General features: G+C 32.1%; 1 protein-coding gene across 1 annotated transcript; it reads left to right on the plus strand.

Annotated features, from left to right (window-relative positions):
* Positions 1–3,539: 3,539 nt before the first annotated feature.
* On the plus strand, positions 3,540–5,364 carry LOC131640043 (uncharacterized). The gene is made up of 2 exons (XM_058910458.1): positions 3,540–3,766; positions 4,943–5,364. Exons 1-2 carry the CDS (start codon positions 3,644–3,646, stop codon positions 5,204–5,206), a joined length of 387 nt encoding a protein of 128 aa, XP_058766441.1. The 5' UTR covers positions 3,540–3,643; the 3' UTR covers positions 5,207–5,364.
* Positions 5,365–15,230: the final 9,866 nt, after the last annotated feature.

Below are 15,230 nucleotides of genomic sequence, written 5' to 3' on the forward strand. Positions count from 1 at the left end.
TTGTTTGGCTTAATTAGAGTTTCCACCAAAAAAAATTCTGCTATGGACAATGGTTGCTTATGACAAAAATCCACATTTTTTTTGTCAAATTCAAGAGTTGTTGAATTTGCTAGAATTTCTGCACAAGTGGTTGTCAGCACCAAACTATCTTCACCTAAAATGGTTGCACTGATCTCAAGACAAACATTACAAACACCACATTCACAAGCAAAAATTTCAAGAGAGTTATCCACTTCAAGAGAAGTATATAATTCATCCAAATCAGATTTCAAGAAATTTTGTGGCATAATCTCTTTCATGCATTCACTTGAATTTTTGTTTCTTACTATGAGTTCATCATATGAAACAAACACGGTTTTAATGGGCTCACCTGGAAATTCATCAAGGCTGGTATCACATCGTGTTAACTCTAATGATGCAACAGGTTGTACATCATCATGAAACATCACGTTCTCTTGAATTTGATGGACACTTGAGATTATTTGTTCACCTTGGACTTTTTTAACTGGAAACATAGATTGCATATGTTGTTGAAATTGCAAATTATTTTCAGTCATTCGCTTATTATTTTCAGCCGTTTGCTTGATAATTTCTTCCAAATATGATTGTGTGTCAGCTTTCAATGATGCATTTTGTTGAAATTGTTGATATGGCCAAATAGGGCGCTCTTCAATGTATGAGTATTGTCCTTGAAGATCACCTACCATTTGGGCCTCACCATAAAAATTAGTATCTAACAACATAGGACATGCATCATTACCATGAAAATTTGAAGAACAAATATTGCAAATTGCGAGTGGAATATGATTTTAATAGCACGATTGATGTTCTCTTACTTCCATCAAATTAATAAGATAAGCCAACTGATCCAATGAGTCTCCCATTTTTGTTTTGACACGAAAAAACAAATATGATTAAAATAAATTCAAAAAATTACAAAAGCACGAAATTTAATCTAATGAAGACAAATAAAAATTTTGAGAATTTTTTTGGAATTTTTTGACACTATGAAAACAGTAAATAATTCATAAAAAATAGAAAAACAACGAATTTGCAATTTTGAGGGTCAAATTTCTTTAGAATTTTATTCTAAAGGATTACTGTTCATCGATTTATTTCTAACTTTGTGGAAAAAATTCGGAACGATTCGAAATAGTAGCTTTCAAACTTACCTGATAGGCTGGAAAACTTATCACTGTACACCAACCAGAATTGCAACCCTGAAAATCAACAAACACAACACAAAAAAAAAATCCTAGCAACAACACTATGCCTAATATTAGTTAATAACAATAAGAATCTCCGGCAACGGCGCCAATTTGATCCGCTGTCGCGCACGGATCAAAAACGAGTTGTTTTGAATAAAATCGTAGAAAGCGACAAGTGACTCGCGTATCGCCTCTCAAGGACTCTTAGTTATTACTAACTGAAATCGAATTGGGGGGGGGGGTTTGGTGGTCGAATTAGAAAAAGTGCTTAAAATAAGTGATTCTAAGAATAAGCTGTTGTGAAAATAAGTGATTATTGGATAAGCCAATCTACCGATTCAGTTCCTACCAATCATCGATTATTATAATTTAACTATCCTAAGCGGATTCCATTCCTGTTCGATTATAACATCAATCAACAAGCGCAACAACATTATCAGAATTATATTTCCCGTTTGCCGAATTAAGCATTCGGTTAAGCATACAGCGGATTAACGATTAAGCAACGATAAAACGCAAATAAATTGGAAAACATAAATCAATCGAACCAAACAATCTACTCTACGAATAATCAGATTAAGCAAATGATAAACACAAAGTAGAATTGAAGGAATTGGAATTATAATGCAAAATTATATTAATCTCATAGCTTAGGAACCTGAATATGGAAGATTAACCAAAAGCGATTAGTTCTCCATAGCCATTCGTACAAGCTTCAATTTTTTCGTGAATAGTGATACGTGAACAGTGTTTTCGGCTGCTAGGGTCTAAGGGAAAAACAACCCAACCGGTTTACAACTTAACCGGGTCGACCCGGCCCATTACAAATGACCCAAACACTAAAATAAAAAGTGCTACAGCTTTAAACGCAAAACTGGGAATTATCGGCACCGAATCTGACTTTGACTCCAACATGAAAGTCGTAGCTCTCTCTCTTAGCTTTCCGGAGATTATTAGAACGCCTCAATAGGACTTCTAGAACTCCAGTTATGATCGTTTCCGTGCAGACTGCTAAAGCTGAAAAATAAAGTGCGAAAATTAAATAAAGCTAAAAGTAAAATAAATTATAAAAACATATTAAAACATAGAAATAATCAAAACAAACTAAGGAAATACTTGAGTACAAACATGGAATGACGTGCATAAAAATGCACTGATCAATAACAAAACAAGAATTCTTGTGATACGACTCGAGTCATTGTCGCTATATTAAGTCTTTAATAATTTATTTATGAAAATAAAATCTAAAAATAATATGATTCTATAAAATACGACATATACAATGTTAAAATAGTTTTTTAGTTAAATTATTTTTCTAAGATATTTTTTTTAAAACTATATGACACAATCTTATATAAAAAGCATTTTAATACTAGGAAGATGAGTAAAGAGTTTGTGTTTTTGATTATTTTGAAACTAATATTATTTTTCAGAATTTTTATTTTGAATTTTTGGTAAGATGAGGAAGATGATTATTTTAAAAATACTTATAGTTTAAATAAAAAATACATCTAAAATATATTTTTGGTAAGAATCTCTTTTTATAGAATTTTTAAATAATAAGTGCATCATAAAATGATTGAGTAAGGTATTCTTTATATAAAACTTTTAAATCTCAAACATTTATTAAATCTGATGGTTAATAATAATAGTTGTCGTTTCTCACAAAAATATCAGTTTTCACCGGATACGCTCCCATATATATATATATATATATATATATATATATATATATATATATATATATATATATATATATATATATATATATATATATATATATATATATATATATATATATATATATATATATATATATATAAACATAAACGGCATAAAATATGAAAATAAGTGATATTTATGATTTCTTATTTTTATATTTGTATTATAATCTAGCGTCCAAATTAAAAATTTATGTAAAAAAAGAAAAATTGAGATTGGAGAGAAATTTAAATGCATATTTTTACTAAAAAGAAGAAGAATAGGGAGAGATTGAACAGAAATTTGAATGCCCATATGAGGCCGTTGTAGTTTGTGCTGTCCATAAGTTATTTTAAACCGTTCATTTTCTAATTTTAACCTCCATCAGTTATATTTTGAATTCTTGAATGGTTTCATATCAATCAGTTTTATTTTTATTGTTTTATTACCGTGTAAAAACTTTGTAACAGTTTTTTTCAATGAAAAAAAAAGTTTCCTTTATCTTATTAATTAATATTTATTTAATAGTAGTATTACTATTAATAATTTTATTTTTTTTTGGTGTAAATTATTGTTTATTATTTTACTATATATATTGCTATTATTTTTTATAAACCCAATATATTGCTATTGTGTTTCTTTATAAGAAACGCCATTTTCTTAATCCCTTGTCTTTTTTCTGTCTCGTCTTTGTCCTTTCGATTCTCTCTGTGATTTCTCTTTGGGTCTTCAACATGAGTGAGGTTCATGAAGGTGACTCTGTAACCATTGGAAAGCTCAAGCAATTGCAAGCTCAGTTCGCCAAAGACAGGAATTGGGATCAATATCACAGCCCAAGAAACCTTCTCTTGGCTATGGTAATTTTCTTTGAAATTTTACATAAATTTTGTAACTTTTGTTGTTATTTCACCTTTGCATGAACTTCATTGGTTGAATTTGTAGTTTTTTGGAATAAAAAATTGATTTTTGATTTTGGGTTTTTTTTACCAGGGTTTTGTTTTGTAGTTTTCTGTTTTGACATGTGAAAGAAAGAAAGAGGGTGTTAGGAGAAGAACTGTTTTAGTTTAATCGCTTTTCTTTATAATAGGTTTTGATTTGAATATATTTCTGACCTATCAAAGATATGCTTACCCTCTGTTTGGCATTTTGTAAAGGTTATTCTTTTGCAAGTTGTGTGTTTTTTTAATTGCTTTTGAGTGTATATATGCTTTTGCCACTTTTTATGAACTTTAGAGATGATTGTATGTCACGGCAAATGAACAATTAAAGAGGGTCGAACCGTCGAAGTAAAGGAAAAAACTATTTTGTTTGGGGTATGAATTTTCCGACACGGGTTGTACGAGTGTCATAGAAGTGTTGGACATCGACGTGTGTCGGACACCGCGACACGCCTACTCCCTAAAGATGTTCGTGCCTCATAGTTTGTGATTTCCATTTCTATTTTCTCTTTTGTTATTGGTTATATTCTAATAGGTTTTGGATAGAATTGAGTATGGTGCTGGAATCAATTTTAGGCAGATGCCGAATATAACCAATTTGTGGTCAAAGCATAATCGACCAGCCCAAACGCGATTATGAAGAGTTTTCCAGTGGAACCTAACATAGGCTAAACCATTTTGATGCCTTATTTTTCAGGTTATGTCATTGTTAATTCAGTTCTAGTTCATCTCAGTGCAATGCAAACATATTCCATATTATTGTTACACCATTTATCACACGCCATATGCAATTAGTTTCCTTGCCTTATGTTCTTTAACTTCATACGTATAGAATGCATATAAGATTTAGGGGTATGTTATTAATAGTGATGTTATATAGCGGTTATAGTGGTGCAATAGCGCTATTGCGTAACGAAATTTGAACAAAACACTTTTGTTCTGTGATATGTTTTAGTGCAAAATACTGCTAAATAGTGGTTACAGCGATGCTATAGCAGTGTTTGCGTTGCAGAATTTGAACAAACTGTTATTTTCTGCTATCTGCAATTGACAACATTGATCTTATACATAGTTTTTTCATGTGATTTTTTGAAGGTGGGTGAAGTGGGAGAATTGTCCGAGATATTTCAGTGGAAAGGTGAGGTTAAACGTGGACTTCCAGAGTTTAAAGAGGAAGAAAAAGTTCATCTTGGAGAAGAGCTTTCTGACGTGTTGCTATACCTTGTTCGTCTCTCTGACATTTGTGGTGTTGATCTTGGCAAAGCTGCCTTGAGAAAAGTCGAACTCAATGCTATTAAATATCCAGCAAAAGCTAACAAAGAAGTCACAAACAAGGAAGATAATAATGGTACCGCTTGAGGGTGACACATTGGAAGGAGTTAGTATTATGGTTTGTATACTACTATATTGCATTGAAACTGGTATTAGATACTTATAATTTTCTCACAGATTTTTTTGATGTTATGTATTTCCTTTTCAAATGCAAGAAAAATGACATGATTCATCGATCTTCTTTCTGCCATAGCCCCAAGAGTATTTGACTTTAGAAGGAACATTCTCGACAGCTAAATAAATAGCCCCAAGAGTATTTGACTTTAGAAGGAACATTCTCGACAGTTGAGAAGTTAAGTTCATCACTTACAGTTACATGAGTAATGGACTGTGTTATCCCTTTTTATTATTCTTTCTTTTGAAAAGCTTCTTCCATCCCTCTTCTTCAAGTAATTGACATAACTTAATATTCTCAAAATTAAATCAAATACTTTAATTTGCCGGTAACTATTATTTCCCTTTGGAAAGCACTAGCAAATCTGTGAGTTGAATCAACCAATGAATAGTTCCTATATTGATGACACTTTCTAGCAAATCTCTGAGTTTTCATCACTTACACTTTTTACCTGCTGGGTTTAGAATTAAACTCACTTTGTAGTTTAGTAATACTGCACTCTTCTTAATTTGTTGGGTCCTATCCATTAGGTCAAAACATTGGTCAGACTTCCAAGTTGTAGTCTCTCTTTCCATCCTCAACAAGAAACCCTTGAGTGATTGTAGAATCCCATCTCTCTTCTCTACCATTATCTTCGTTATTTCCTCCCACATCAAAGACGATAACAGACATAAATATTCATCACGACAATTCTATTGTTAATTAAAATTAAAGCTGCAAATTTACTAAAATAGATCTAATAGTTTGTTAATATTAAAATAATTAAAACAATAATTTTTCAAATGTATTTAAACTTTACATAAAAGGCAAATATTAAAACATTAATTTCCAAATGTATTTAAAATTTAAATACATTTAGGAGTATTCAAAAATATGGTTAACTGAATTGTATATTAGAACTGAATTGTTTTGCACCATTAAAAAACTGAACCATTTAAATGGTTAATGTACTGAACTATTTAATTTAAACAATTCAAATTCAGTTTAAAACCGGTTTAGAACCAGTTTCGTTTTATAAACTGATTCGAAAATATTTGTTTTTTCCTAAAACCAAAAATAATAATTTAGCAAAAAAAAGTTAAAAATAATTTTTTCCTCAAAATTAAAAAAATCTAAAAATAATTTTTTCCTGAAAATTAAAAAATATTTATTTTCCAAAAAATTAAAAAAATCTAAAAATATTTTTTTTTCTAAAAAATTAAAATAAAAACTGTAAAAATATATTCACTATATGTATATTTTTATGATTCAATAAATTATGTTTGCTTACAACTTTAATCCATTTAAATATTTTTAAAAATAGTTTTTGAAAATATAAAAAATCGAGTTTTTCAAAAAAAATAAATAATCAAAATTTTTAAATATATGAAAAAAATCGAATTTTTTTCATAAAAAATCGAGTTTTTAAAAAATATAAAAAACAAGTGTTTTCGAAAAAAATGAAAAATCAAATTTTCGGAAACACGAAAAAATCGGGTTTTTTTGGAAAAAAAAATGGAGTTGTCTGAAACACGAAAAATTGAATTTTTCGGAAATGCGAAAAAATCAGTTTTTTCCAAAATACAAAAATTTTAGTTTTTTGAAAAAACATGAAAAATTGAGTTTTCAAAAACACGTAAAAATCGAATTATTTGTAAATATGAAAAAATGAGTTTTTTCAAAAAAAACAAAAAATCGAATTTTATCGAAAAATATGAATTAAATGAGAGGAGTATTTATGATGAGAGATGAGAGGATCATTCCGCTGCCATTAGATTAATATCAACGGTTAATATTAAATAATGTATACACACTCAATCTATTTATTATCCCTTTTCTAAGAATGTACTGCATGCATTATCAATCAATTGAATATTTTCTTGCTCTAAATTGAGATACTTTCGCGTTTCAGTATCCAATTTATTATTCTCCATGGCTTATGATTCCCAATTCAAAATTCATCTTTTAACTTTTCGTTTTTATTTTTAACATTGAATAGGCTAATTAATTAAAAACTCCAACTTAGAAAAACTGGAACAACGACAGACAAAACCATAAGTGATTTAATATCATTTAATGGTAGAAAAATTTACTTGGCATAACTTTATATATATATATATATATATATATATATATATATATATATATATATATATATATATATATATATATATATATATATATATATATATATATATATATATATATATATAGGAGGGTTATATTGACTCCAAGAGTAAGTGTTCAACACTTACTCCAAATCATAACCATTGATTATCATTAATCCAACAGTTTTAATTAAAGTTTTATATAAAAAAATATTTCCAAAAATAATTAGATTAAATGATCAATTAAAACCGTTAGATTAATAAAAATCAATGGTTATAATTTGGAGTAAGTGTTGAACAGTTACTCTTGGAGTCAATATAACCCTCCTCATATATATATATATATATATATATATATATATATATATATATATATATATATATATATATATATATATATATATATATATATATATATATATATATATATATATATATATATATATATATATATATATATATATATATAGAGGAGGGATCAAATTACACCCGAAGAGTTACACCATGAGTTACACTCGTTCAATAACTACATCTCGAATTAATATTTTTTAAATTCAACCGTTGGATTGAAACATAATATCATATAGATCATACCTATAAAGTTTGAGCTTAATCTATAATGATTTACTATGTCATTGAATTACATCAAAATTAACGTTATATGAAAGCTCATTTTAACGTTAATCTTTGGATATCTTGATGATATAGTAAATCATTATAGATTAAGCTCAAACTTTATAGGTATGATCTATATGATATTATGTTTCAATCCAACGGTTGAATTTAAAAAATATTAATTCGAGATGTAGTTATTGAACGAGTGTAACTCGTGGTGTAACTCTTCGGGTGTAATTTGATCCCTCCTCATATATATATATATATATATATATATATATATATATATATATATATATATATATATATATATATATATATATATATATATATATATATATATATATATATATATATATATATATAAAAGAGAAGGTGATAAATTAAAAAAAACAATTTTGAAAATAATTTATAAAATAAATTTGACTTTTAAATATAAACTGGTTTTAAACCAGTTTATAATTAGAAATTGATTATAAACCAGTTTATAGATATAATCTGGTTCAAAACCAATTTAAAACTAAATTAGAACTGCTTTAACAGTTAACTAATTTTTTATTTAAGTGGTTTTTAAAAATTGAACTGAACCCCTAATTTAGTTCAGTTCAGTGCAGTTCTTGAACCACAAATACCTCTAATTTAAAGAGAATATTTATCCAAATTATACTATGTACCGACAATGTTTACTACATATAAATATCATGTGTAATATTAAAAAACTCATCATCATAGTGTAGTAGTAATAAAGGCTCATATGTCGTTTTCTGCCAAGGTCTAAAATGTCAGAATCTTTTAATGACAAGGTTATTTTTTTAAAAAAAATTGTTTACTGGGAACTAAACAAAAAATAGCCTATATGATAGAGGACAAAATGACAATAATCCTAAATTAATCTAATTAAAGAACTCAAATATCTTATTTCAAAGGAACAAATTTCTAATTTAAAAATTGAGAAAGAATAATTGCTGGAATCTAGAAACAATTCAGAATCTGTATAACTCTCACTCTAAGTTATACATGCATCAAAGAATTTTAAATAAAATAAAATAACCAAGTATTTAGAAAATCTTTCAAATAGAAAAGGAAATTCAATCTCTTGAAAAACAAATAGAAAATATAACCCAAGATATTATTAATTTTGTTCAATCAACTAACATATTTTTTAAAATATGGGTTTGCGGTCTAGAGTTTTTGATAAAGCTGGAATAGATATTAAAACATCTCAAAATTAGAAAATATATGAATTATTTTTCTTCCTCACTTAAGCAAAGAAAATAAATGTTCACTTTACACAAAATTAGGTCATTATAATGAAAAATGTCTTCTTGAAAACAAGAAGAAAACGTCAAATAAAATATGCTCTTAGTGTAAGAAAACCAATCACCTTGAGTCCAACTGTTATTTCAAAAAGGAAAAAGGAATACTTCCTAAGTCTATAAGATTTATAACAAATTAAGAAAAAAATTAAAATAACCATGTTTAATAAAAAATATACAAGAAAAACCATGTTTTCGGGTTATTTACTAAACTGTCTAGGTTTGGGACCGACTGGAAGTGAATGCGCCAAACCATTTGGCGCATATATATACCTAACTAGCCAATCCATTTGGCGTAAACCCTAAAAAAATTAGGGCAAAGGGAAGTAGCCAATCCAATTGGCGCATGCACTCCTAAAACAACACATAGGCGCCATTTCATTTGGCTCCTATGTGTTGTGCCTATTTTTTTTTTAAAATTTTACCTGTTTCGGGTATTTTCGCGCACCGGTTCGGGTATATGTCTGATAAATCGATTCTGGAAAATGTCTGATAAATCGATTTTGGAAAAACAGAAGAATATGTCTGAATAATGTTTGCCTTGGCAATTTCGGTTATTCACTAAAGCACAGTTTATTAATGAAAGACGGAGGCAAGGTTACAAGAGGTGGTAAGCGAAACTGATACAATGCTTTAAAAAAAAATACAGATTATACTAAACTTGCGACGAGGTCGAGCCACGATTAGGGCATCTTTTTCTATTGTGCCCCACCTGACGACAAATGCTGCATTTTCGTTCCATTTTGTCGTGGACGTCCATTTCGGTTCTAATCCGTGTACTATTGGGACGCCCTTTTTTCTTTCGCCGCATTGCGTCGTTGTGCCAAACTACCTCTCCTTCATAGTCAGGCCAGTAATCCTCCTTGGCCACCACAGGAAACGCAACACTGTAAACTCTAAGCAATGTCTGAGTCTTGTAAATCGGAGACAGTAGTGATATAGCGTCGCGGTGGGCATACGCACATGCAGCTATGACGTGCGAGCAAGGCATACGAAAAGCTTGAAACCTTCCACAATCGCACCAATCTTCGTCAAGAAGAACCCTATATTGTTGTCTTGGCAATCCCTCATTGTGGTCAATTGTCTCGCGCACACTGAACGTGCGACTGAATCGGTCGAAAGAAGTTACTTGGTGAGTGTTTGCTTTTGCCGATTGTTGTTGCATAAATTTCATGCAGCTATCACTTAAAAGTTGGCCAGATTGCCTAACATCACCCCATCTCCTGCCTCTTGTTGAGAACAGTGAAGCCATCCTAAAGTATGTGGCCTCCACCAGTGCTGTGATTGGAAGGTTACGAATGCCTTTGAAAACGCCATTCATGGATTCCACGAGATTGGTTGTCATATGGCCCCATCGCACGCCTTTGTCGTAAGCCCTTGTCCATTTCTCCTTGGAAAGATTATCTACCCAACTACCTGCCTCTGGATTTGTCATTACAATCTCACTCCGATAATGCTGGAATGTGGGTTGGGACAATGCATAACCAGCATTGACCAGGGCCTTTCTTAGATGTCTGTCCTTGATCTCCCGCATGAAGTTCTGGGCGATGTGGCGAATACAATAGACATGTTTTGAAGGGGGGTCATGCCATCCGTTTGCTGGATTATTATAAGCACTCTCTATGGAAGCGTGCCTATCAGAGATTAAACAGATGTCAGGCTGAGGAGCAACATGTTCTCGAAGGTTCCTTAGAAAGAAACTCCAAGCCGCCGCAGTTTCACCTTCGACGATTGCAAACGCCACTGGAAATATGTTGTTGTTCCCGTCTTGTGCAACCGCCATGAGCATGGTGCCTTTGTATTTGCCGTATAACCATGTCCCATCAATTTGAAGTATGGGTTTACAGTGTGCAAACCCTCGTACGCAAGGTTTGAACGCCCAAAAAAGCCGATGGAATATTCCGTTTCCTTGGACAGGGTTTCCATCCGGGGCATGCGCGGGCAATGTCTCTAGAATAGTAACAGTTCCAGGTGCGTAACTATGTAGCGCATTGAGGTATCGGAGAAGTATTTTATATGACTCCTCCTAGTTGCCGTAGACTGTCTCAATTGCCTTTGTTTTTGCAACCCACGCCTTTCTGTAAGATGGAGTGTAGTTGAAGGTTGTAACAATGTGTGATATTATATTTTTAACCTTCAGAGACGGATCAGAGCTTATGAGAGGCAAGATCTCCTGACATATGAGATCGGCACTGAGTTTTGTATGATCCTGGGAATTGTTAGGGTTGACACACGTGTGTTTCTGCGTAATCGACCCTATTTTCCATGCATTACTTCTCTTCCTATAAGAAGCCAAAAGTCTAAACCCACACTCTGGATTTTTACAAGTGATTACATACCGTTCCAGGTTTGAACGATCTACGTCAAAATCAACATTGTTCGCCATGTGCCATTTTTTTATTCTTCTCAGACAAGCCTCCTTAGAAGGAAACTTGTCTCCTTCCTTTAATTCTTCGTCATTTTGGATGTAGGGTGTGAAGAAGATGTCAGATGATGGTTCGTCACCTTGCAGGTTCAAGTTACTCATATGTGCTGGAGGTGCGTACGCATGAGCTGGAGGCACCAACGTTTGCTGCTCGTCGTCGGATTCCTCGTTGACCATGTCGTCAAATTCAGTTTCCAGATCGTCTTCTTCCTCGTCTATGACGTCAACCTCGTCTTGCTCGTTGACTGGTGGGTCAATAACTTGTGACTGGACAACATTAGTTTCTTGTGTCTCAACCTGTAGAGTAACGTACAGCTCGATGGAATCCAACCCAGAGTATTCGTGGGTGGTAAACATATCTTGGAGGTCTTCGTTAGTGGCAATCTCCATCTCGTAAAACTTGACGGTGTTGTCTTCATTGAAATGGGGACATTGGTAAAAAACACTTGCAATAGGACCCATTGCAATCTTAGAGTATAGTCGCTGAATGAAGTACGAAAATGTTGCTCTTTTGCTTAACAACAATGGTACAACCTGAGTGTTTCTCATCACAAAACCGGCTATTTCATGAGAGTAGGTCTCCCCGTTCAGATGGGCATGCACAAGGTACTGGGTTGATGAAGTCATTTTGACGGGGAAAGTGTTTGGGTGTTGTAAGCTCAAGTCAGATTGGGTAAAATTGTTGGTGTGGGCTGTAATGTTTAGAAAATATTGGTATGCCTTATAAATTGTGCTTCTTACATCCTTGCCAACACATAGACACGCTGATCTATGTCAAGTACCCCATCACGCGTCTGATAAGATTCCTGATAAGATTCCTGCAACGATTCCTGATAAGATTCCTGCAACGATTCCCCCTAGACAAAGCATGCATGCAGCCCTACATCTAGCAGCTAGTTCTGAAATAAATATTTATTTATATATATATATATATAAATATTTATTTATATTTATATATTTATTTATTTATATATATATATATATATAAATATTTATTTATATTTATATATTTATTTATTTATATATATATAAATATTTATTTATATTTATACAAAGCATGCATGCGTCTGTATATGTCCTGAAACGATTCCTGATAAGATTCCTGCAACGATTCCCCTAAACAGAGCATGCATGTAAACTTATCTGGCAGCTAGTTCTGATAAGATTCCTGAAACGATTTACTTATATATTTATATATAACTAATTATATATAAATAATTATTTATATATATATATATATATATATATATATTTTTATATATTTATTTATTTATTTATATATTCATGTATATGTTTTTATTTATATATATACATAAAAATATATATATATATATATATATATATATATATTTATATATATATATATATATATATATATATTTATATATATATATATATATTTATATATATATATATATATATATATTTATATATATATTTTTATTTATTTATTTATTTATATAGCGTAATTGATCTTCAGAAAACCATAATTAACACAGCGACCACATTAATTTTAATTGAACGATCCGGTTTTGGCAACCCAAAACAACCGGTATATCACAATATTACATTGCAAAATAACACATAAAAACTTGTAGTACACGCTCGATCATTGCAACAAAGACAACAACACTTAATCTAAACTACTCAAGTATCACTGCAAGAACAAGTGGATCTTCAACGCCTCGGTTAACCTCTCCACTGTGTGTCCAAAACATTAGATCCACGTCCACATCGTCTTTCACACGGTCCCAATAATACATGTAGGTGCCTTCTGGATTATTATCCGTCAACGTAATGTATGGACAACGGTAATCTATCTGTTTAACTTTTCTGGTTGGACCATCTAGTTGACGAAACCCAGTGTTGATGGCTCTAACAATTCTCTGGAAATTCCAATGGGGGTTAAGGCAGATACGCATGTGACTACCTTCCTAAAAAAAAACGACAGCCCAAACTGAGTTCATTTTTTAGTGTTTGCAGTAAGAATGAAGAAAGAGTTGGTACTTCAACTCCACACACTCATACCTTTATTTATAGTGGGTGAAATACAGAGGAAAATAACTTTGTTAATTATTAATAACTTAAATACTAATAGGAAACTTGGTAATGTTAAAAAAACATTTCATTAATATATGCTCAGAGCATTTAATTGGACGGTACAGAAGTAATTGAAAGGGTAAAGAAATTGCGACATCTAGGATATTACAACGGTTAGGACAATGTCTTCTCTGTCCTCCATCATTCGAGTGCATTGAATGTCGTCCTCCATAGTCTCCCACCAACGCTGTCTTTCAAGAAAAACACCGCCCCTTGTTCTAAGTCTCTTGATAGATCTGATTTGTTCTCCTGGACTCCACTCTCCGTCCAAAAACCTTAAGAGGGTTCTCTTAAGCTGGTCCATAGTTTGAATGTTCCAAAACATCACCTGCATGGGAGGTTTGACGGCAAAGAAAATGACGTATCCAGTCCTTCGACGATAGTCCGGTTGATAGTCGAAACGCCTCACAGGGGGTGGAGGCTCTGAAGTCCGGTGCGAGCTATCTGGCCTTATTCGAGATCTCATTTTTGCTTGTGTGTACTAATGCACATAGTAAACCCTAATTTATAGAGGGACGGACGCCTTGCCTTAGGTCTGTATCACAATTAGGGTTTCGTATACAAGGCACACACGTAAACCCTAATTTTGAAAAGAAAAAAAAAACAGGGCCTTCTAATGCGCCAAATGGAATGGCGCATTAGTGAAAAAGTTCAACTGGAAGGTGCCAAATGGTTTGGCGCATAAGAAGGATTTTTTTATGAATAAGCCAAATCATTTAGCGCATGTGTATTAGGTGTGGACCCCCAAGGCCCACATGGTCCCCACCTGTTTTCTGTCCTTCGCATGCGTCCGAACGAGTTCCTGTAGCACAGCATGCGCCTGCAGTGATTCCTGAAGCGATTCCTGATAGATTCCTGCAATGATTCCCCCTAATCTACAGGCTACTTCTGATCTACATGCATATGTCTTTTCACCGAAAGTTAGTCTGCATGCATGCTAACAATTTCTGCACACGCAACACCTATCGACTATGGAAGTGTTGAGTTGTCCAACATGCATAATGTTACCGTTTTTGTCTGATGGGTATATAAACCACTTAGCTCTGCAAACTCCTCACCATTTTCACTCATCTACTCCCACACTAAACCTTCTGCCTACAACTTCCAGATTTCATACTTCAACCATGTCTCTTTTAACAATGGGCGATACACACCGAGGAACACCAGAGAACATCGCTACCTATGTAAGTATTTTAGTATAACATTGATAACATGCATCTGCCTGAGAATATGTAACTGATTTTTTTTGCATACATTATTATCTCCAGGACGTTGGACGTTTCCGGACTCGTAGTCACTCTACTATCTCTCCGGACGACCGCATAAAACCATACTTGGAAGTGGCGGGTTTCGGACCGATTAGTACCATAGCCGAGTCATCTATTGACCATAA

Source organism: Vicia villosa, unplaced genomic scaffold, assembly GCF_029867415.1.
Source record: "Vicia villosa cultivar HV-30 ecotype Madison, WI unplaced genomic scaffold, Vvil1.0 ctg.002913F_1_1, whole genome shotgun sequence".
NCBI classification, from domain to species: Eukaryota; Viridiplantae; Streptophyta; class Magnoliopsida; order Fabales; family Fabaceae; genus Vicia; species Vicia villosa.